Source organism: Pleuronectes platessa, chromosome 4 (assembly GCF_947347685.1).
Source record: "Pleuronectes platessa chromosome 4, fPlePla1.1, whole genome shotgun sequence".
Taxonomy (NCBI): Eukaryota; Metazoa; Chordata; class Actinopteri; order Pleuronectiformes; family Pleuronectidae; genus Pleuronectes; species Pleuronectes platessa.
Window position 1 is genome coordinate 29,588,673 of NC_070629.1, and position 24,894 is coordinate 29,613,566.

General features: G+C 41.0%; 2 protein-coding genes across 2 annotated transcripts; both read left to right on the top strand.

Annotated features, from left to right (window-relative positions):
* The first annotated feature begins 7,961 nt into the window (after nt 1–7,961).
* On the top strand, nt 7,962–11,064 carry dmrt3a (doublesex and mab-3 related transcription factor 3a). Its single transcript, XM_053420002.1, is given in 3 exon segments — nt 7,962–7,977; nt 7,980–8,381; nt 10,073–11,064. Coding segments are annotated over 3 exon segments (1,410 nt in total).
* A 7,433-nt stretch (nt 11,065–18,497) lies between these two features.
* dmrt2a (doublesex and mab-3 related transcription factor 2a) lies at nt 18,498–23,482 on the top strand. The gene is given in 5 exon segments (XM_053419995.1): nt 18,498–18,705; nt 19,677–20,109; nt 21,742–21,844; nt 22,108–23,237; nt 23,239–23,482. Coding segments are annotated over 4 exon segments (1,656 nt in total). The 5' UTR covers nt 18,498–18,705; nt 19,677–19,719; the 3' UTR covers nt 23,272–23,482.
* The last annotated feature ends 1,412 nt before the right edge of the window (nt 23,483–24,894 follow it).

Genomic DNA, 24,894 nt, shown 5'->3' on the forward strand with positions numbered 1-24,894 from the left:
GTTAAAATGTTTATTAAAAAAACCAACTCGACAACTTCTTGTGCCCCTGTGAGGCTGAGTGTGTTGTGTAATGTATCGTGTTTATGTGTTTCAGTGTTTTATGGAGACTGGTTCCCAGTTGCAGGCTTTGAAAGTGTTTGTGTTTGAATGAGACAGCAACAAAAGTAATTTGGAGTCTGTGAGTTTATGTCGCTACAAGTTTTAGGGGAATAAAGTCGCTGTAAGTGATGGAGTGTAAATGTGAAATGCTGGGAACAACAATATAAAAACAGAGTAAGAAAATTACTTGTATTTTCTTTCTGCTGCGCCGTGGGAACATTCATTGGATTCTGCCCCATCTGTTGTAATCAATAACGTGACCATCTTGTTTTTTTATGAAACGCACTTACTCTTAATTTCATCCACCAGTGGTTTTAGAGAGAAGAATGTGGAGTTACCTATAAGGCGTTGACATTATAAATCACCGCCTGAGACCAGATTGTGCAGCAGTATCGATTGATCCTGATATATCACAGAAATTTACTGTCACTTCTGTTTTCAATTAAAGATACAATCAGTCAGATAATGACTTAATTGGATTTTACAGAAGATTGAGTTTTATTGCCCCGTGCTTTACGAGTTTAGTTAAGGGAGGCCATTTTATCACGTTTGTCAGGGGCGACCCGGCGCCGCCGCCTTGTCCTTCTGTAGCTGCTGCCCTACAGCGCAGGGGAGAAAGTGTCACCGGATTGGTTTTCCTTGAGCTGCCTCGGCCTCCATGAATCACGCCCTCCCATAATAGATAAAATCTGCTCGGATCCCTCCTGACACCTCCTGCTGGAGTGATGGCGGCTCGATACAGACAGAAAGTCTGGAGGAGGACGCCGGCAGCTCAGAGGTGGAAACTTAAGACTGGAAGTGAAAACTTTGAAGGAGCAGCTCCCTGCGACGGCGTGTGTTCAAAAGGAGTTCTGAGGACGAGGATTCCTTCTTGTGTTAATGAGGCTTAATCTTTAAAGATATACATATATGAACAAAACAATTAACAAGCAGAATCGAATTATTTCATTATTTGAATTTATTTCCTCCTCCATAGTAATGAAACCAGCTTCCTGCACCGAGACTCGAGATCATTTTATATTTTGTTATTGAGACTAATTTGTTAGTTTTTTGGTTGTTTATCATTTAAAAGATCTTTATTTATTTTTAGCTTTTGAAGAAGAAAATGGCAAGAAAAAATAAATGTTTACCAGGCCCCCAAAAAATATTTCAATTGGTAACTGGTGGTGATTAAATATATATAAGAAGTTATATAGTGTTATAAAGTGTGTTTGCAGTGGATAGTCTGTCTCTGTTTGTCTTCAGTTGATAGTCTGTCCCTGTGTGTGTAGTTGCAGTGGATAGTGTTTCCCTGTGTGTGTCTTCAGTAGATAGCCTGTCTCTGTGTTTGTCTTCAGTTGATCGTCTGTCTCTGTGTGTGTTTGCAGTGGATAGTCTGTCCCTGTGTGTAGTTGCAGATGATAGTCTGTCTCTGTGTGTTTATTTGCAGTGGATGGTCTGTCCCTGTGTGTGTCTGCAGTGGATGGTCTGTCCCTGTGTGTAGTTGCAGATGATAGTCTGTCTCTGTGTTTGTCTTCAGTTGATAGTCTGTCCCTGTGTGTGTCTGCAGTGGATAGTCTGTCCCTGTGTCTTCAATTGATCGTCTGTCCCTGTGTGTGTCTTCAGTGGATAGTCTGTCCCTGTGTGTGTTTGCAGTTGATAGTCTGTCCTTGTGTGTAGTTGCAGTTGATAGTCTGTCCCTGTGTGTTTAGTTGCAGTGGATAGTCTGTCCCTGTGTGTGTCTTCAGTTGATCGTCTGTCCCTGTGTGTGTCTTCAGTGGATAGCCTGTCCCTGTGTGTAGTTGCAGTTGATAGCCTGTCCCTGTGTGTTTAGTTGCAGTGGATAGTCTGTCCCTGTGTGTGTCTTCAGTTGATCGTCTGTCCCTGTGTGTGTGTCTTCAGTTGATAGTCTGTCCCTGTGTGTGTCTGCAGCCCGGTGTTGTGCGATGACAGAACACTTTGAAGGACGGGCTCGGAGCTCTGGTCGTAAACGTCCGTCCCTGAGAGTCAAGCACCAATAAAGCGTCTGGAATAGACGAGACTAAACCGAGTGCATCCAGATCTGATCTGAGGACGTCTCCCATGGTTTTTCTTTACACCGGTGAGACCCCGGAGCTCCGCCCCACAAGTTCCCCCCCGAGAATATGAGTTCAGATTATATTTACAAGTTTAGAAATGGAAATTGAAATTAATAAAAAATAAATTGCATTGGACTTTTTCAAAGAAGCGTCTGTATTATACACTCAGATCATCGAGTGTATAAAAAGATGGATGACTCGTCTCCACTTCCTCTTTCGGGCGCTGCCATCTTCTGATTTTTACCTCATGTGAAGTCAGAATCTGCAGAGCAGCGATTGGGTATCGAGGCGACGCCAATATAGGCTCTCGACCAATCACAGCTGTTGGTCTCAGCTGTCAATCATGACATTCCTCCACCTATTTATCGGCTCAAATAACTAACATCAACTTTCTAAAATGACAGAAACCATCTTCAAGAAACCATTATTTCACCTCTACTTAGATCTGATTTGGTTTGGTCCAAGTCCAATCTGCTAACATGGAGGAGGCGGGTTTATGACTATACTGCAGCCGGCTATTTTGATCGCCCCCCCCCCCTGGTGGCTGGCTGTAGTCATAAACCTTGCCTCCTCCATGTTAGTGGACGGGAAAAATGGACCAAATTAAAAAATACATAAAGTTGTATTAGTAGCTAGTCTTTTGCTGCCAGGAGGCAACCAAGATGTTTTGGCCTTACTCGTCCGTGAACTGTCATGTCGACTAAGACAGTTGCACTTATATCATATTTTATATTATTAAATCGTTTTATTATTGATCAATAAATCAATTAAAGAACAGAAGCTTATTTACTTAAAGTTTTCATTTTATACAAACACAATTATAGACAAAAAATGACCACAAAGGGACACGAAATGACCACATCTAGTAAATGACCAGTAGCCCAGTAGCCCAGCTCCCAGCACAGGCCTCTGGTCCCTGGTGCGTGACGGCTGACGTCTGAGCGATGTTGTGTTTCTACAAACGTCGCACTGACCCACACGTCTGGATAATTCCTGTGGAGGAGCACGGGGCCTCGCCTCCCCGGGGACACCTCAATCAGCGTTTCTGTGACAGCGCTTGTGTGCGGCAGCCACGCCCCCAATCAGCGGCAGATAATAATAACCCCGCGCGGCAGAGGTCAGCTCCGCCCCCTGAACCCAGGCCTGCTGCAGGAGCTTCCTCTGGAAACATCCCACAGAGCAAATGTTCAGATTCTCACATCTCACGTCGACCTGGTGTCAGTCAACCAGTCACGAGGCTGTGCACTAATATTCATGGTCCCAGAGGATGGATCTGATTTGATAATAACTTGACCTTTTTCATTGGCAGCCTCCAGGAGATTAACTTCTGTGAACATCTCAACTGAACTATGGGATGAACTGTGATGAACGTTAGTCAAGTTCAGTTCAAATCTTAAACTTCCAGAAATATACTGATAAATATCAGCTGTTAAACTAACTCCTCCTGTTTAGTGTCATTAAAACCACTGCACAGGATGAAAGTGAAATATTATTGTTATTATTATTATATTACTGCAGTTTTATCAATTTGCGGGGTAATAATCTATTTGTAGCCTGTAGTCGGGTCATTCACAAATTTGATGTTTTAATCTCTTCAGTGGACTTTAAACTTTAAACTTTATTATATTAGTGAAGTTTCATTTTCAAATCGAATCTTGAGCTTTTCCACTTCAGCAGTTTTTCTGTTTTTTCTGCTTTTCCACTAATTATTATTTGCAAAATACACAAAATGTAAATTAAAACAATGGAGCTACTCATGGTTAATACATGTAAAACCTTACAATAATACAAAGGTTACATTTAATGAACAAACAATGATAAAAATAATGACATCTTCTTTTATTCATATGCTCAGAGTTTAAAGATGCAAATGTTAACTCAGGGCGAGGGACGTTCATGTTAATAATGGTTAGTTTTAAAGTGCCACAATAAGATGATAATTTATAAGAATGTTTATACATTTGATCACGTTTTATTATCTTGAATCTTATTCTGCTCCTCACAGGTTAAACTGTGAAGCTGGTGAATGGTCCTCCTCACCACAGAATCCCAGTATCTGATGAGGAACATATTAAATGGTTCTTGTGAGATGCAGATGTGATCTGAGGACATTTAGCCGGTGTCAGAATCGAACCATCGTTTACTCTGCAGCCGCAGTATAAACTTTTATTCCGGTTTGTGTTTGACTCTTTATCAACGAACAACATGAATAAATTTATTACGCGTTCAGCCGCTGCCTCCCACTCTCACAAATCTACTCGGCCGGCACAAACTGCAGAGCCTCTCTAGTCACCTTGAAATTTCCTCTGCTATTTTCCAATTAAAAGCTTAACAGCCCCGGAGAGCGGCTCCATGTGGGGAAGTTTACCGGCCTCTTATTCTCTGCACAAGCCGCGCTGCCTCGGATCCCATTATTTGCTTGAATAAACCTTTTTTACGGTCAGAAATGGGCCCCGGCTTTGTCCGGTGTTATGTTTCAATGCCCTCTATTAGTGGAGCAGAAGGGACGTATCAGCGTCCTGACATAGTTCCCAAAGGGCCTTTACACATGTAGAGAGCTAATCATCGAAGTTATGTACAAGTGTGAGGAAGCAGCAGCAGCAGCAGCAGCGTGAAGAAATCCTGTGAACCTGCAGAGAGGAAACTTACTTCCTCACTTCTTCAAATCAGTCAAACTCAAATCTGTCAACTGCTCCTCTTTTAAATCCACATATTCCTCCTTCTTATCCTCTTTTTAAACCCACATATTCCTCCTTCTTTTAAATCCACATATTCCTCCTTTTTATCCTCTTTTTAAATCCACGTATTCCTCCATATCCTCTTTTTAAATCCACATGTTCCTCCTTCTTATCCTCTTTTAAATTCACATATTCCTCCTTATCCTCTTTTTAAATCCACGTATTCCTCCTTCTTATCCTCTTTTTAAATCCACATATTCCTCCTTCTTTTAAATCCACATATTCCTCCTCCTAACCTCTTTTAAATCCACATATTCCTTCTTCTTATCCTCTTTTAAATCCACATATTCCTCCTTCTTATCCTCTTTTTAAATCCACATATTCCTCCTTATCCTCTTTTTAAATCCACATATTCCTCCTTCTTTTAAATCCACATATTCCTCCTTTTTATCCTCTTTTTAAATCCACGTATTCCTCCATATCCTCTTTTTAAATCCACATGTTCCTCCTTCTTATCCTCTTTTAAATTCACATATTCCTCCTTATCCTCTTTTTAAATCCACGTATTCCTCCTTCTTATCCTCTTTTTAAATCCACATATTCCTCCTTCTTTTAAATCCACATATTCCTCCTCCTAACCTCTTTTAAATCCACATATTCCTCCTTCTTATCCTCTTTTTAAATCCACATATTCCTCCTTCTTATCCTCTTTTTAAATCCACATATTCCTCCTTCTTATCCTCTTTTAAATCCACATATTCCTCCTTCTTATCCTCTTTTAAATCCACATATTCCTCCTTCTTATCCTCTTTTTAAATCCACATATTCCTTCTTCTTATCCTCTTTTGAATCCACATATTCCTCCTTCTTATCCTCTTTTTAAATCTCTCCTTCAGACACATTATTTTCTTATTTCCTTTTCCTAAACCTGTTTTATTTCTGTTCTATGTTTGATCTTCAACCTGCTTTTAACTTGTTTTCATTGTTCGCCTTCTATTCCATATCAATACTGAACCATATAGTGGATTTATATGTTTTACGTGATAAAATTACAAAGCTGTTACGTTGATTTAGGACTTAACATCTTTCAGTATTTATGAAGCTATGACAAGTTTAATTATTAGTTTAACTGTCCCCTTTTTATTGGTAATATATATATTTTAAGTCACATTCTTTATGGAGCCAGTTGGACATTGACTTCAGATGTTGATATATTGATATTAATAGACTTACAGTTGCACATATTTCAGTCATTCATGTCCTTTGCCCTTTGTGGCATCAAAATCTACAAATGTTTGCTTGAAGAAAAAAGGTTCAGACTTTTAAACTATAAATATTTAAGTGTTAATCTGCAGGAACCTGCTGTTTGCATTGGGGGGGGGGGGGGGGGGGGGTCAGTTTCTTTCAGTCGACATCTGAGGACATTTAAATGTATTTATGCAGTTTGTTCTATTTAATTTGACCTTTTGTTACATGCATATTGTTGAAATTACGAATTGTATGTCTATAACTCAGATTAAGTTGAGTGTGGATCTGATGTTAATCCTCAGAGAAAGTTGATCTGGTTTTAAACCTCAGAGAAAGTGGATCTGATTTTAAACCTCAGAGGAAGTTGATCTGGTTTTAAACCTCAGGGGAAGTTGATCTGATTTTAAACCTCAGAGGAAGTGGATCTGGTTTTAAACCTCAGAGGAAATTGATCTGGTTTTAATCCTCAGGGGAAGTTGATCTGGTTTTAATCCTCAGGGGAAGTTGATCTGGTTTTAATCCCAAGAGGAAGTTGATCTGGTTTTAATCCTCAGGGGAAATTGATCTGGTTTTAATCCCAAGAGGAAATTGATCTGGTTTTAATCCTCAAGGGAAGTTGATCTGGTTTTAATCCCAAGAGGAAGTTGATCTGGTTTTAATCCTCAGGGGAAGTTGATCTGATTTTAATCCCAAGAGGAAATTAATCTGGTTTTAATCCTCAAGGGAAGTTGATCTGGTTTTAATCCCAAGAGGAAGTTGATCTGGTTTTAATCCTCAGGGGAAGTTGATCTGATTTTAAACCTCAGAGGAAGTGGATCTGGTTTTAAACCTCAGAGGAAGTGGATCTGGTTTTAATCCTCAGGGGAAGTTGATCTGGTTTTAATCCCAAGAGGAAATTGATCTGGTTTTAATCCTCAAGGGAAGTTGATCTGGTTTTAATCCCAAGAGGAAGTTGATCTGGTTTTAATCCTCAGGGGAAGTTGATCTGATTTTAAACCCCAGAGGAAGTTGATCTGGTTTTAAACCTCAGGGGAAGTTGATCTGGTTTTAATCCTCGGGGGAAGCTGATCTGGTTTTAATCCCAAGAGGAAGTTGATCTGGTTTTAATCCTCAGGGGAAATTGATCTGGTTTTAATCCCAAGAGGAAGTTGATCTGGTTTTAATCCTCAGGGGAAGTTGATCTGATTTTAAACCCCAGAGGAAGTTGATCTGGTTTTAAACCTCAGGGGAAGTTGATCTGGTTTTAATCCCAAGAGGAAGTAGATCAGGTTTTAAACCTCAGGGGAAGTTGATCTGGTTTTAAACCTCAGGGGAAGTTGATCTGATTTTAAACCCCAGAGGAAGTTGATCTGGTTTTAAACCTCAGGGGAAGTTGATCTGGTTTTAAACCTCAGGGGAAGTTGATCTGGTTTTAAACCCCAGAGGAAGTAGATCCGATTTTAAACCCCAGAGGAAGTTGATCTGGTTTTAAACCTCAGGGGAAGCTAATCTGGTTTTAAACCTTAGAGGAAAGTGGGTGTGGATCTGATGTTGGACTCAGAGGAAAGTGGGTGTGGATCTGATGTTGGACTCAGAGGAAAGTGGGTGTGGACCTGATGTTGGACTCAGAGGAAAGTGGGTGTGGATCTGATGTTGGACCCAGAGGAAAGTGGGTGTGGATCTGATGCTCAGCAGCTTCTGTTTCTCCTCTCCATCCTCACGTGTACGCGTTTCGGGAGCGTGCGGGTAGCAGCGTTTGGTTACTCGTCTCCATAAGTGCGTGTCAGGCTGATGCGCATCAGTCCGAGGAGGAAAAGGTGGATCCTCCAGCCGACGCGTCTCCTCCTCAGCTGCGTGTGCGTGACCACAACACTCCCGTCCCCGCCTCGCCTCCGCGCACATGCACTTGTGTGTCCCAACGACAGGATGAATGGATACGGCTCTCCGTACCTGTACATGGGGGCTCCGGTGTCCCAGCCCCGGGCCCCGCTCCAGAGGACCCCGAAGTGCGCCCGGTGCCGGAACCACGGCGTCCTGTCCTGGCTCAAGGGCCACAAGCGCTACTGCCGCTTCAAGGACTGCACCTGCGAGAAGTGCATCCTCATCATCGAGCGGCAGCGCGTCATGGCGGCGCAGGTGGCGCTGCGCCGCCAGCAGGCCAACGAGAGCCTGGAGAGCCTCATCCCGGAGTCCCTCAGGGTGCTGCCCGGCATCGGCCTGCCCGGGCCCGGCGAGGGGAGCCAGGGCACCCCGCAGAGCTCCGACGAGCTGGAGCTGAGGTGGAGCAGCTCGGAGCCGGTGCAGAGCGCAGCGCAGACAGGTACAGGAGGAGGTGGAGGAGGAAGAGGAGGGTGGAGGAGGAAGATCCATGTGTTTAATAATGTTCTTTATCAAACATGTTTATTCACAGTAGAGAATGAAAGTGATGATAACATGAAGCGTTCTGTGCAGAGCTCCAGTTTCTTATTCGAGAGAAAAACAATAATATAGATAATTTATTCATTTAAAAAAGATTCCACCGGTTTTAAACGTTTCTTTAAACACAAAACTTTTTTCCAGTGTATTTCTTGTTAAAAAACCTTTTAACGAAAAATGAATTATAAATGGTAAAAAAAAGATCCAAAGGTTTGTTGTTGTTAATTTAATCTTTATGAACAGTTTCTGGTTTGACTTCAAGATGTTTAAATGTTTTAATGTTTACAGATGATGTCATTCGTTTCAGACATTTTTTGTGTGTATTTCAATAAGTAAAGACAATTTCCTAAAAGTGAATAATACGATTTAAACACTTAGTTTAGATCTTTATTATCTGAAATCTCTTTAAGAGATAAAATAACTTCACACGTTTGGACAAAACTAAGTTTAAAAATAAATGATTTAATAAATACTAGATATTAAGCCTAAACATTTATCATTTCTTTAAAGAAATCACAGAACATGATGGAATAAAAGATTCTAGTTTGTTCAAGACAAAATATGATTCGTGTTCTGAGACATTTTATAAGATATTTGTGGAATTTATTTTTTCATTTGGATTAGTAAAAAATAAACAAACCTCCTCCAAAGAATATTTTATAATTTCAATCCTTTTATTTTATGTCAATAGAAAATATTGTTCAAATTTACTTTTGCAAATGAAAAAAAATAGTAACAATCCTCCTTATAGACTATTTTATCATTTTAATAATAATACAATTATACATTATTATACTCTAATTTGTTTTATATCTGAAGGAAAAATTAAGTTTAAAATATTTTTAATTGCAAATTTAAAAAATAAACAAACCTCCTGATTAATACTTTGTGATTTTATTATTTTCCAATTTATTTGAAAGCTTTTGCAGAGATGAACATTACTTGGTTTGATATTTGCAATTAGCTAATGACTGTGTTTGGTCGTTTAGTCATGGTACAATTTTTCTTTTTGTATTTATCGAATATGACACTTTATTTGTTTATTTCTTTTTTCCTTACAAGGCCATGGTAATACATATAATATATAATAACAACAATAACAATAACAATTTATTAAAAATTGTTTAAATTAATTAATTTGTGTAATTTTAAACCAGTAGGCTAAAAAACGTGTTATGCTCAACACTCCTTGTGGTCGAGAGATGATTTTTAGTTTTTACCTGATAATTAAATTAATAAATTGAACAATTGGGAATTAGATTAATAAACATTTCTCCTCAGTAGCACAAAGTGTTTTTATATTATTTGGACTCATGAATAGATCAGCTGACTCACATCAGTGTGAGAAGATGCGAACACATTCAATCCAATGTAATCACACTACTTCATTCAGAGGTCAACTTCACATGAGAGGAGGAGATCCTCAGAGGAGGAGACACCAAGTTCCTCCTGCCGGACAGTTTACAGAAGTTAAACATGAAGTTTACATGAAGTTTACAGCAGGTTTTCTCTGGTTTCACTGGGAGAAACGTGAGCTCCAGGTGTTGTTTCCTCAGTTGTGTGTTTCTCTGCTGACACGTGTTGTGTCTCCTGCAGAGACGGAGGACGGAGCTGATGATGCGTCCGGAGGAGAGAACTCCTCCAGCGAGAAGGAGCAGGAGCCGCTCAGCTCCCCGGAGGCCTCCAAGCCAAACTCCTGCTACACCCCGGAGCCCCCGGAGCCCCCCACCCAGCCGGAGGAGAGCCGCTACAGCCTCCCCAAGGCCGGCACCGAGAAGGAGGCCAAGACCGAGAGCCCCCCCCACAAGTACCCGGGGGGCCCCGCGGAGCAGAGCGTCCTGATCGAGGGCCTCGCGGGCTCCATCAACCTGCCCTTCAGCCTCCGGGCCAACCGGCCCCCGCTGGACGTGCTGAAGAAGATCTTCCCGGCCCACAAGCCCCCGGTGCTGGAGCTCATCCTGCGGGGCTGCGGGGGGGACCTGGTGGGGGCCATAGAGGTGCTGCTGTCCAGCCGGAGCCCGGACGCACACACGCACACTGACGCGCACCCGGACGCGCTGGTGCTGCCCTCAAACGGACACCTGTTCGAGCACGCGCTGGGCTCGTACCACCCGGTGTCCTCCTCCGCCAAGTGGTCGGTGGGCTCCGCGTTCCGCGTGCCCGAGTCCCTGCGGTTCACGACCGACCCGGCCGCGGGCTCGCTGGGTGTGCCCCTGCAGCACCCGTCCTTCCCGCAGCACACGCGCTACCCGCTCATGCTGCGCAACTCGCTGACGCGAAGCCAGGCGGGTCCGTTCGTGCACAACGACGTGACCCTGTGGAATACCATGGCCCTGCAGCAGCAGTACCAGCTCCGCTCGGCCGCGCAGTACGTGTCCCCCTTCTCCCCCGCGGCCCCCGCAGGACCCGGGGGCCCCGTGTTCCGCAGCGCCCCCATCCTCCCGTCCAGGGCCCCCGAGGAGCCGCGCATCAGCATCCAGGAGGAGAGCTGCACGCTGGGGCCCAAAGCAGGCCTCTACTCCCCCGAGGAGGAGTACGAGGAGCGGTCGGACTCCGCGGACTCCCGCATCCTCAGCTCCTCCACCTGAAGGAGACTCTGAGGATGGACTGAAGCAGCAGGGGAGAACCAAAATGTATTAGTGTGTGCGTGTGTGAGAGTGCGTGCGTGCGTGCGTGTGAGTTTGTGTGTGAACAATCACCCTCTTTAACCCCCTGACGTCACAGCACCCCCTCATCCTCTGGACCAGTCTATGAGCTGGACTCGACCAAAAATTTGGATGAATGTAAAGCCACTGTGATATCCAGCTTTATTTTGAAAACCCCACCACGTGTTTCCTGTCAGCATGTTTGTTCCTGTGACGTAAAGATGTAAAGATCATCAGTGCATGTTGAGAAAAGCCAAATAAACCTGAGGTGTCCGAACGGATCCGACCCCTGTCGTCACTGCTCCGGACCCCACGTTCACTCAGGTACTTCCGGGTTCTCACTACTTCCGGGTTCTCACTCAGGTACATCCGGGTTCTCACTCTGCAGCAAATAGAACAAACACAACCTCCTCCTCCAGGTTTACACATGAAATATGACTTATTTAAAATATAAAGGTCAGAACATCTTGAGTCAGAGTGAAGCTGCTGCAGGGATATTATACACAAACAGAGAAAAGTCAGATTTGGTTGTTTGGTCTGACCTCACTTCAATCAGTAAGCTTTTCAAAGCAGTAAACAATATGTTAAATGGTTTATAACATAAATATTGTTTCTGTAGACATAGGGGGATTTTTAATATCTAATGTATTTGTCAACAATCATCTTTAAATCCTGTTATTTAATCAGTTTTATTTTATTTGTCATTAATTATCTGTTTACCAGCAACATTCACTCATGTTGACACATTCATTAATACACATAAAATAATAGTGAGTCAAAGACAAATTATTAAATATGTATATTCTGCTTACAAACAATAATACTGTTTATAAATGTTAAAAAACTATTTTATGCTTTTTAAATATTTAACAAAAGAAGAGACACGTTCTATTAGTTAAAAATATGATGATGTGTTTTAATTAAAAAAAATATATATATATATATCTCAATGCATGCATGTATCACTGGTAAACGTCCAGCTAATTTAAATGGCGTAATAAACCTCTGGGTAGATTTAAACTCAAATATAAATCATATATAGATTGTTATTGTTTTTAGTAACAATAACATATTATGAATTTGCAAAGTAAATAAAGTTTAATTGATGTCATGAAATAAAAGTCAGACGACAGCGGTGGAATGTAACAGGAAGTAAATGTACTTAGTTACTTTTCCTTCTCTGATTACGAACCTGCAGCTTCGGTTCAAACCTTCCCGATGCCTCCCTCTAGCGGCGCAGGGATTCAAACCATGTCCAGGGTCTCAGATCAGTTCAGTGGATTCACTCCTCAGAAGTAATAAAACACAATCTTCATCATCTTTGAGTCACGAGTCGTTTATAAAGTAGAATCATCCTGTGAGGGACATTTTAAATTCAGAGTTAAATTCGTTTTACAGATTTTTGTGTCTCTATAAAAGATAATAAATGTGATCACGTCTCTTCAGCCTTGTGATCATCTCTTTATCTTTGTGTTTTTAAAACAAACAACTTATTCATTAATTTGGAATTATCTAAATTATCATCTCTCCCTCATCCAGTCCCAAGATCTCAGTTATATTTTAATTCAAATTTTGAAAACATAAGTAAAACAACGAGACTAGAACGCTTTATTTTGGTGGTGTTGTTTTAGCTGGTTTAGTCTGACACCTAGTGGACAACAGGGTGAACATCAGCCTTTTATCATTTCATACAAAACACACGAAGCTGCTGAAACATTAAGAAACATAATTAAATATCTGATTAATTTAAAGTGAGGATCATCTGAGCTACTGATTCAAATTAAAGCAAATTATATGACGAGAATTTTACAAATGTGACTTTTTAATTTGAGAGAATGTGATTTTGATGCACACAAGTCTGCAAAATATCATTATCTTTGATTAAAGACACTTAAAAAACGTTTTTAAATCAATTGTAATTTTATTTGATTATAATTGAGAACATGAATTAATTTGAATTTATCTTATATTTTTCTTCCCAGCTGTAAAAACACAGATTCCTTCTATGAATCAACTTGAACCGGGATCATTAGAAGAGATTAACACATTAAAAACAATAATCCCTGAGTGACTGAATTATGTGAAATGGTTTTCTACGTCCTGAGACACCATCAAACAGCTGCTGCAGCAGAATCTACATAAATCCAGATGTGGATGACGTCTCCTGACCTTTTGAAAATGAAGGTCAAGACATTTTAAATCAATCTTTTTAATGTAAAGTTTTTTAAAGACTTTAAAACCTTTAGATATCCTGTTTAGATGAGTGAAGAGAGAGAATTTAACATTTATTTACTTCAGATACAGTGGTACTTAGCATACAAGTAACATCAGACATTAAGTTCATATTATAGAATAGAGATAGACAGATGTATGGATGGAAGGATAGATAGATAGATAGATAGATAGATAGATAGATAGATAGATAGATAGATAGATAGATAGATAGATAGATAGATAGATAGATAGACGGATAGATGGATAGATAGATAGATAGATAGATAGATAAATAGATAGATAGATAGATAAATAGATAGATAGATAGATAGATAGATAGATAAATGTACTTTATTGATCCCAAATTAAGAAAGGAAGAAGCAATACAAACACTTACGAAGAAAATTTAAATAATGCAAAATTGAATGTAATAATCATGAAATGTACAAAAAACTGAGTAAATAAAACACAGTACAGTACAACAATACACAGTAAAATATAATAGAACAAGCGGATAAACAAGAGACTGAAGACAAGAGTCTTGCACAAGTTGTTTGCATTTAAAGAAAAGTAAAGCTATGAGTGCCACCTAAATAAAATATGAATATAAGATAATTCCAGGAGATATCAGATTTTAGTTTGTTTCTCCATCTGAAATGTAATAATCATATTTATCTGGATCATAATCTATCAGTGGAGATGATGATGTGATAGAATCCAAACACTTAGATCTCCTCCACATGCAGATGGGCGTGAGGCCGGCCTCTGATCCACAGCTGAGGGACACGTCCTCCTGTTTGTTGCACATTAGCCGTCAGGGGTCGAGGTGTCAGACCCTTGAGACAGAGACAAATGTCGTCCCGCCTGGTTTTGTCTTCAGCAGCATGTGTTGTCGGTCCATCAGAGGCTAATTAACATAACAGGGTCCCCAGTGATCCCACACTGCTCCTGTGTCTACACACGGCTCCTGTTACACTTTACGGCCGGCCCAGCGGGACACTTCCAACAAGATGCTGTTGTTTCAATCAGCGGCAAAAGTAAACTGGACAGCGTGTGAGAAAGTGTCATCCAGTGTGTGTGTGTCTTTCTCCAGGGAGAAGCTGCTAAGACCTGTTGTGGATTAAACTGTGTATTCAGAGGATTGTGTTGTGTATTCCAGACAACAATCCTAAACATCACGTTAAAGAGCAAATACTGTAGTTCAGATGATAAACAAGAAAGAATCTTATAACAGCTCCTGAGGTGATTCAAAAATACCACAGGTCAGAATTACTTTGACCTTTCTTTCTTCATTCATCTGATGCCCATAAATATTAAAAATACACAATATTTTGTGTAAAGGAAATAAAGAACTTATTATTTTATGTTTGCATCATAAAGTTTTAGAGATATTTTCAAGTATCAACTCCTACAATATCACCAAACCACTTAAGGAGCCTGGAACTTCAAGAACTCAAAGACCTGAGAACGAACCCAAAGGATTCCCAAACCTCTTCAGGAATCCAAAGCTCCTCATTCACCAGAAGAAACAGAACCAGTCATTGTGGACATCATTTCCCTCGACTGGTTGGGTGAGTGGAGAACAATGGGGAACAGTGGAGAGAGCCGGATCCCTGGAGTCACCTTGAGGAACTCCTTGGACCTCACTTATCCCTGAAATCAGTTTAAGCATCTAACTTCTCCAGGATTTCCAGAACCAACACAACCTGGAACTTCTTCAGGACTGAACGGGTTCCCTTCAAAGAGAAGAGGAACCTCCTCCAGGACCTCAACCTTCTCAGAGTCAGATTCCCTGAGATCCTCCGTCACACCCCTGTTATGTGTGGAATTCCTTCAGGACTCCCTGAAACGTCCTAAACGACTCCTGGAAATCCACTCAAGCACCTCCAGACCCCCCCCCAGCCCCACACTGCTGCCCCATAATGAGGCCGTGGACACAGACAACACATTTCACCTGGAGGGTCGAGCTCTGTGCTGGATGGTCCTGTCCGTCCATCCAGCCTCGCTCACCACATCAAAGCATTCCTGATGGGAAGCGGTCGCCCGCTGGGGGGGGGGGGGGGCGGTCGTAACCTCTGTGATAAATTAAGACCAAGTGGCAAATAAAGCTGCACCTGCAGGTCCAACGTCTTCACCTCCAGCACATGGAGGAGCCACATCTGGAGAACAACACTCTCCTCAGGATGCTCCTCTCCGTTCAACAGAAGAAGAAGATCACAAACACGAGGGCGGAGAATTCAAATCTGGTTCTGACACCATGGTGAACAATATGAAAACTACACAAATAAAAGTGAGGCAGTGTTTCAGTTCATAAGGAGCTTAAATATAACGTGTTAAACAATAACAATACAATAAACTGTACAAGTTATAGTTTTATCTGCAGTAAAAGCTCATTCTATAGATAATTGATTTAGAAATATAAAGTTACACAAAGAAAAATACCATCAAATAAAATATGAAATTTGTTCACGAATGTACTTTAAATGAGTTTAATTCAGTTAGAGGTAGAAGATCAGGGTTTAAACATGTGTGTTAGCTAACTGTGCTAACAGGCCCCGCTCATTCAAGAGTACAGACATAATGACATATGAATAAAAGCTTTATGAATAAACACACTGTCCGACAGATTTCATAAAAATCCAGAAAATAAACCAGGTCCAGAAGATTTAAAAAAAGTCTCATTAACAATTATTCCCAAAATTCAGTTTTTAATCATGATTATTATGAAACTGGAAAAGACAAAAAGTCACAAGTTGGCTATTAAAATAATCAGAATACTATATAGACAGACAGACAGACAGATAGATAGATAGATAGATAGATAGATAGATAGTTGCCTGATTTTCCATTTCTCATTAAAATGCAAATTAATTGAATAATCATTTAACATTTGTTTCGCCATCGTCCAGTTTTAAAGATGTCAAACCAGAAGGACCATGTTCCCCACGTCCATGACAGAGATTCATGTTCTTCTTCAAACGTGTTCATTCATTTCCACGTCACAAGTCAACAGACACAAAAGCCTGGAGTCCAACCGGCTTCTGTTCAGCAGCGTCTGTATTGTGTCCTCGTCAGTTCCCATGAAGTCAGTTGGTCAATGTCTCTTTTTACTGGTCTGAGTCGAGGCTTTTCTCTGAATACGCTGAGAACAAAGAGCCGAGCGTCGGGAGGACGTGGACATTCCTCTTTGCAACTCAGGTCCCACCCACAGGACACAGACCTGAAGTCCTCATGTGGGACGAAGCAAGAAAAAGACATTTAGAGCAAAAACACTGAGAGAGGAAGAAAGAAGGTTCATGTCAAAGTTAAAGTTTAATAAAAACAGTTTGGTTTAAGTTATTAATTAAGAGACGACTTCAGTCTGGACACATTTTTATTTGGGTTATGCTGAAATGTTTCAGTTAAAATATAAGATTTTGTTGAGCACTAAGGGACGAGGTAACTTTTGGTCTATAAAGTTTATTATATGTCAGTTTCAAGTTCGAGACCATGATTTGGAAATATAGTCTTAAAGTTTGAGTTTTTAACGTGTAAGTATGATTATTTTTTTTATTTGGGATTATAGTGTTACAGTGATGACTGTTCCCAGTTGGTGATGTGCGGTGTTAGAGTTGTGTTGTGTGTTTCACGTGAGGTTCTGGTTGTTTGCTGCAGGACGAGCTGACATTGTGTTTTTTAGTTGGAGGTGTGATTGTTGTGAAAACACTGTTATCCTCCTGAGCTGCTTGTGCCAGGACGACGGACTGTATCAACCTGCATGACACATTTATCACCCCCCCCCCCATCTGCCGGGTCACTGACGACTCTGTAAACACAGCTTCTGACAGAGGCTCATTAGAACCTGCATCACCACAGAGACAAAGACAAATACACACATATCACAGGATCTTACACTAGGGCCCTCAGAGCGGCTGCTTCTTATTTATGGGACTACATTTTGAAAATACTGTGTTTAAACATCATCTGTTGTGTATTAATCTGAAATCTGTGTCTTTCTAATCAGTTTTTATTTTAATTGAGGTTGAAATTAAGAAATTAAAAAGACAATTAAACTAAATGACAACACACACGTACACATTTTTGACTCTAAGGTAAAAACAACAAATAAATAATAAAGAAATGTAAGTATTTGACCACACTGGACTTCAGGGAACAATGATTTGACTTTTATAGGTGAAGAAAATCCCTGTCGGGCAGATTGATAAAGAGAAAACTTTCTGTGATGCAATAATACAACATTTTATAACGTGACACATACAAAACAGAAGTAATTTAATAAAGTAATTTAAAGATAAACCACCAGAACATGAATTACATCCGTCAGTAGAGTCGTTCTCCTCGAGATGGACGATAAGAACTTTCACAGATGACATCTGAGTTTCTCACAATTCACACACTTGTTGTTTATAACTGCCATAAAGACCATTACCATTTTAATAAAATACAATATTATACAATAGACCTTATTAATCCCAAAGGAAATTCATGTTCCATCTTGATTCCATCATTACATTACCAGTGAAAACTTAAAGACATCCCCAGCACCGTCCTCTGTGTGTCTCTGGAAAAGAGACAAAGAGACGATTGATGCTGCTGCTGTCAGTTCAACTGTGAAACTGAACTGTTTATAGATAATCACGTGCTGTCAAGAGCTCTAAGGACAACACAAGCTAACACAAGTTAAGTTAAGTTAAGTTAAGTTAAGTTAAGTTAAGTTAAGTTGAACCTTCATTGATCCTCCTTATGAATAATTTAACAATCTACACATCAATTCAATGAGAACATCCAGTTTTAAAAACATGAATAAAAATACTACATACAATAAAAGTAGAATAATAATTATGTATATATGTTCAACTGTAATTTTAAAGTGTGCAATATAACATACAGGTTGTGTAGTTGTGCGATTGTCCAGTTGTTGTCTGTGAGACAACAATCTAAAAACAGCAGTTAACATATAAAAGTTATTTATTATGATGGGGATTCGTATAAAAGTAATCACACTACTCTTCGTCGTTACTAGCTGAACCCCCCCCCCCCCCCCTCCTTTCCCTCCTCCTCCTCCGCACCGGGTAACTGCTCGCTGTCCTATTGGTGGGTGTGTGTTGAGCTGCAGCCAATCAGAGGAGAGCTCTCAGACTGCAGCGGTTCATAGAAGCGAGGTGAAGAAGGAGAGAAGTTCAGAGAGAGAGAGACACACAGAGAGTGAGAGAGTGAGAGTGAGAAAGAGAGAGAAAGAGAGAGGGGCTCAATTAACTGCTTCAATTAACCAGCCTGGACCCACAGTGTGTGTCTGTGTGTGTCTGTGTGTGTGTCCGTCTGCACATTGTTCAACAACCCTGGACCAGATCCGTGAATCAGCCTCTGGAGGTAAACGCAACTCTTTGTTTCCTTTATTCCACAGATCAGAGAACACAAAGTTATAAACTTCTAAAACTTCTAAAACTTCTAAAACTTCTAAAACTCTAAAACTTCTAGAACTCTGCGTGAAGTTACCACTTCAATGAAATGTGCACGCGTGCATGAGTTGTGACAGACACATTATTTGACTGAAGCATTTTCTATTATGATCTATTTTGTATTTATTTCTAGTTCAGCCACTTTCAGAAGTCATGAATCTGTATCTTTATTTTTAACTCTGCACTTTGAAACACTTTTTGCACATTAATATAATTTATGCTCAATAAGACTCTTTGCTTCTTGGAGTGTTTTGATTTTGTGCAAGAAAATGTAAGTTTATCTGCACGAGCAAAAAAATTGAATTGAACTTTTAGTTGTTGTTTTTTTGAGTTAATTGGAAAACTTACTTTAATAATCTGTGTTTATTCTTATTTGATCCATGTGGAATAATCAACAAGCAGGAAGATGCTGTTAATTATCTTTACTGTCATGTTTCAAAATGCAAAGATCGTTGTTAATAAGATAATAATAAGATTATATCTCAGCAAGATGAAGACAAATATGAGAAATAATAGAAAAAATAGTGGAAGCAAATACATAGAAGATAGAAAAACTTTATTTACAAATGTCTTTTAATTTCATTCCCTGGAGCTGGAGTGTGTGAGTTTGGAGGAAATACTGTTTATTATAAGTTTATTAAAAGTTTGAGTTAAGTTTATCATGAGTTTAACAGAAGTTTAAAAGTTGATCTGAAGTTTGGCTGGTTTATAAGTTTATTATAAATGTATCATGAGTTTAACAGAAGTTTATAAGTTGATCTGAAGTTTGGCTGGTTTATAAGTTTATTATAAGTTTATTATAAGTTTATTATAAGTTTATAATAAGTGAATCATGAGCGCGTCAGATCCCAGCAGCAGACTCTAACTCCAGTTTGTCTCCAGACTGGATCCCGGAGCTCGGACCGGCCGCAGGACTCGGGCAGACATGTCGGACAGCACCGGGTGCGAGTTTGAGATCGACGTGGAGAGTCTGGAGACGGAGAGCGACGACCCGGCGGACTCCTACAGTCCCGGACCCGGTCCCAGTCCCGGACCCGGTCCCGGACCCTGCCCCGGCGCCTCGGAGGACGACGCGGACGAAGTGAAGAGCGACGACAAGCCGGGTCCCGTTGGCCCGGGCCCGGGGGAGCAGAGGAAGCTGAGCCGGACCCCGAAGTGCGCCCGCTGCCGGAACCACGGGGTGGTGTCCTGCCTCAAGGGCCACAAGCGCTTCTGCCGCTGGAGAGACTGTCAGTGCGCGAACTGTCTGCTGGTGGTGGAGCGGCAGCGCGTCATGGCGGCGCAGGTGGCGCTCCGCAGGCAGCAGGCCACCGAGGTAATACTCCATCAATATATACAAATACTGTGTTTAAATAATACTATAATAATCTTCAGGGTATAATATATCATGTTAATACACATAATGTTATAAAACACTCATCTCATAATAATGTCTATTTTATAAAAATCTTCATGTACACTTAATGTGTGCTTTAATATACATATAATGCGTTGTAATAATCTTCATGTTATAATACACATAATGTTATAATAAACTCAATGTACACTTAATATGTCTCATACTATATATAATGTGTGTTATTATATACACAATGTGTGTTATAATACTGAAGAGATGTACAGCTAAAATATGTGGAATATAGAAAAACTATCAAACCTACAAAAACAACGATGAGCTAAAATTTAAAACAACAACATTATGTTTAAATGACTAAAGGGAATATGAGACATGTATAAAACCAACAAATAAGGCAACATTAAGATTCATTTAATTAAATTAAAACTGAGAAGTTGTGTGTGCAGCTTGAATATTATCAATATTTAAATTAAAAGACAGCTCGTGAAGTCATTCAGCTTCTATTATTCATTTTATTTAAAAAGCAGCTTGTAGAGATTCAAGCTTCTGAACAGAAACATTAAAAACTTTATTAAAGCCAAAACAAATACAATTCTAAATTCAATCAAATCAAACCAGTACAGAGGACGTGGCTCCTTGTGAAGTTCTGTCTGAGGCTGAGTGTGATTTGAGAAAATATACAAACTAAATTGACTTTCTTCAGAAGCCAGATTTCACTTCTCATACGTTTTATTATTCAGTTCTATCTTGTGTCCAGTTGCTTTATTTAACTCCTAATATAATCTGTCAAACATGTTTAAAACATAAAATAAATTCACATGTAAAACTCATCTTGATTTGCATCGTCTGCATCATAGATTACAGGCTGTGTTTGTGTGTTGGCTCAAAGTGTCACACTCTCTCTCGTGTGTGTGTCTGTAGCTGTGTAAATATCTTCATGTTCCACTCGTACTCGTCTCTGAACTTTACTGCAGCTTCGCCTGCACGATGTCTAATCTAACACGTAGATTTATCTGTTCTGTCATATGAGCAGAGATATGAAATCTGCAGTTTAACAGTGAGACAGACTGAAGAATTCTAATTAACTGATTTGTTTTTCTACCAAACTTCAGCTTCCACATGTTTAAATTCAGTTTAACTTTGATCAGATTGAGTTTAAAGTTCAGTAAAACTTAATTTAAATTGCTGAATGCTCAGTTGTTCACAGTGAGGAATCATTCATCAGTGTATTTATTAAAAATCAATATAGATACTTAATAAAAATATAAATACAAATTTAGGTTCTGAACCCTGTCTCTCCCCTCACCTCACATACAAAGTTAAAAGTCTTTAATCATAAACAACAAAATAAATGGATCATTTTTTAATATGTTTTTTTATTGTACAAGGCATTTTAAAGACAGTGCATCTGGAAGTTTGTCTGTTGTGTGTCTGTTGTGTCAGTGTGATTTAATTTACACCTTTTATTACAACCTATTGTTTTGTTCTAATTGTTTAACTGTTGATTTTCATAGTAATTTCCAATATTTTGAAATGTTATTGTGAAAAAACCTGATATTATTTAAAACATTTATTTTTTATTTTTCTCAGGATAAGAAAGGCATCTCTGGGAAACACCTTCCAGCCGAGAGGAGGACGCTCTACCAGCGGCACATCCGCCCGTCCACCATGCTCGCCAAGAGCATCCTGGAAGGTAACAGCCAATCAGACGAAGAGACACTCGTCTTGTCTCCTTCTCGGTTTAACTCGGTTTAACTAAATCCCACTTCCCCCTCCTGCATGGTCCCCCCCCCCCCCCCCCCCCCCTAACAGTGATCAGGACCTTCTAACATCTGTAAGACTTGTTTCCACTTTGTTTCTCTGCTTCATGTTTTTGATCTGCTCACGTTTCTGCTGGATTCGACCTCTGCTGTAAACAGTGAACCGTGCAGTAACTGTGGAATCTGTTGACCACAGGTTATCGTCCGGTGCAGACGGATCCATTCCTGGCGGCCAACGCGTCTCTGCCCCCCCCGCTGAGCGACCGCATGAGGAAGAGGAGGGCCTTCGCCGACAAGGAGCTGGAGACCATCATGCTGGAGCGCGAGTACAAAGAGCGCGAGCTGATGGAGAACAGCCAGGCGGCCGCGCTCATCTTCCCCAACAGCATGGTCCACCACGCCGCCGAGTACAACTCCTACAAGACGGCCTACTCGCCGGCCAATCAGGTGGAGCCGCAGCCCAAAGAGTTTGGCAGCTTCATGGGGCCCAGCTGCCTGGACCTGTCCATGCAGTACCCCGGGGGCCCGGCCAACGTGGAGCTCATCTCCTCCAACGTCAGCGTGGCCACCACCTACCGCCACTACCCGCTGCAGCCGTCCCGAGGCAGCTTCATGATGTGGCCCCGCAGTGCGTCCAACCTGGGGGACGCCCTGCTCTACCAGCAGTGTCTCTTCAACGCCACGGCGGTGCAGAACATGAAGCCCGGCGCCGTGTGGGAGCCCAAGGCCATGGCGGCTGAGAGCCAGCTGCCCGAGCAGGAAGCCGCGGCCGCTTTCGCCGCTAAACTGGAAGGATCCCGAGCGGCGGCGCTGCAGGACTCGTCGAATCCCCCGCAGCCGGATCCCAAAGCCCCCGGCGTGGCCCCCGGGGGGCAGAGGGGGTGCTCGGCCTTCGCCCCCCCGAAGAGGGGCTTTGGACAATCCTTCCCCAACAACTGTCACCCCCAAAACCCCCAGAACTCCATGCACGCCTTGAACAAGCTGAGCAAGGACAGTGCTAAGCTGTCCATGAAACTCAACTCCTTCCACTCCCTCATCCAGCACTCGCTGAATGAGAAAGGAGGAGGAGGAGGAGGAGGTGGAGGAGGTGGAGGAGGAGGTGGAGGAGGTGGAGGAGGTGGAGGCGTGGGGCCGGAGCTCAGGCCTCCGTACTGCAAAGAGCTCTTAGAGGAGGCCGCCCGCAAGTTCAGGGAGGGATCAGCCAAGGACGCTCAGGCTGTTAAGATCACCGACCGCTACGCCAAAGACTTTCTGTCCAAGCCTGTGGGAACCAAGATGGCGTCCGGCGAGTCGTTGTCCTTCTCAGTGGAAGCCATCTTGAAACGACCCCCCCCCCGCCATGAGCCGAGCGTTCCACTGACTCAGCTCCGGTGTCTTCATCTTGCACTAGAACCAGCAGGTTCATCTCAGACCAGAGACCTGCAGACACCGAGTCAGGAAACACACGAGCCGGAGATATTTATGTACAGTATATTATATTTTACATGTGCATGTTTAATAACTTTATTGTGTAGAGTATTTAAACATTATACCGATGTTTTCCTCATGTCAATAAACTTTATAAGACCCAACGCTTTCCATAAAAAGTCTTGTATTTCATTTTCACGTTTAACTGGGAGCAGCTTTGTGTTTGGGTCAGAAGTGAGTCGGATAAAAACTCTCAAACAGTTTCCTTATTTACAACTTGTAAAGTTTGACTTACTTAAAAAAAATATTTAAGATACTTTTTAATTTTGTTATAGTTGAAATTGTAATATACCTTTAATTTAATTATTTTTGAAGTTTGACTAATCTTGTGCATGGTTAAATAAACATATTAAAAGTGCTAGTTATCATTTGCGTTATAACTGACAACAGAAAATACACAACTAATAAACAGAACAACTCAAATATCTGTTCTTTGCTTAATATTTGACGTCAAAACTCCTTTTTAAATATAAATTATTTCATGTTAATTTTAGGCTCAGCTTATTATTAACTATAAATTACAGTGAAAGTTTTTGTTACTATTTTTTATGATATAACACAGAAGTTTAAATCACACAAACAAAACACATAAACTGAGTGTGAACGTGAACCAGCAAAGTTTTACAAGGTTTGAAACACGAGACCGTCACATTAATCTGTGATCATCTCTCTCCACTCGTTCCTTCACAGCTACAGACGCACATCTGTGTGTGTGTGAGTCTGTGTGTGTGTGTGTGTGTGTGTGTCCTCGCTGAAAGACATGCTCCAAACACGGGTTTCACATGAGCTGCAGAACACTGATCCGTGGAATAATGAGCAGGACTCCGGGTGAAAGGAAAGTCACAGATCTCTTGTTGCTGTCGTCTCGTGGACGTGAACCCGTCTCCTTCTGAGGGACGACCTCACGTGAAGCCAGAGGACATGAGGTCGTCTCCATGAGTCCTCTGATGATGACATGTGGTGTCACCACAGAGGGAGGACTTCACTTCAAGAGTGTGTGGACGTGTCTTACTATCTACGTGAGGACCAGTCGCACATTATGGCTCTGAGGGTTTTCTCACCTCAACTTTTTCTATTTCTGTTTAATGTGAAATATTCAGTCTGCTAATAAAATTAACTTGAGATATTAACTGGAGTTTAGAGAAAGAGAAAGACGTGTGTGTGAGGTCACTGGGTTCAGACCAAACACAGATTAAAGTGGCTGAACATTTAAATCCAGAAGTTTCCAGGTTGAATTCTGTGGTGAGATAAATATAAAAACACGTGGATATCGTGAAGAGACGCAGCTGCAAGAGTCCTGAGTTTCAATGTAACTCAGTGTAAACATCATATCTTTATGATGGAAACAGTAGAAACTATGACACAGTGTTGAATTAGATGAATTTTAATAATAATAAATGTCGGACACACGTCCACATGTTAGTTTTGGCAAATTTCCCCTCAGCCGTGAACATTTACTGCCCTAAAGTATCAATCCTGAGCACAATGAAGACATTGTTTTGTCTATGACTTAACA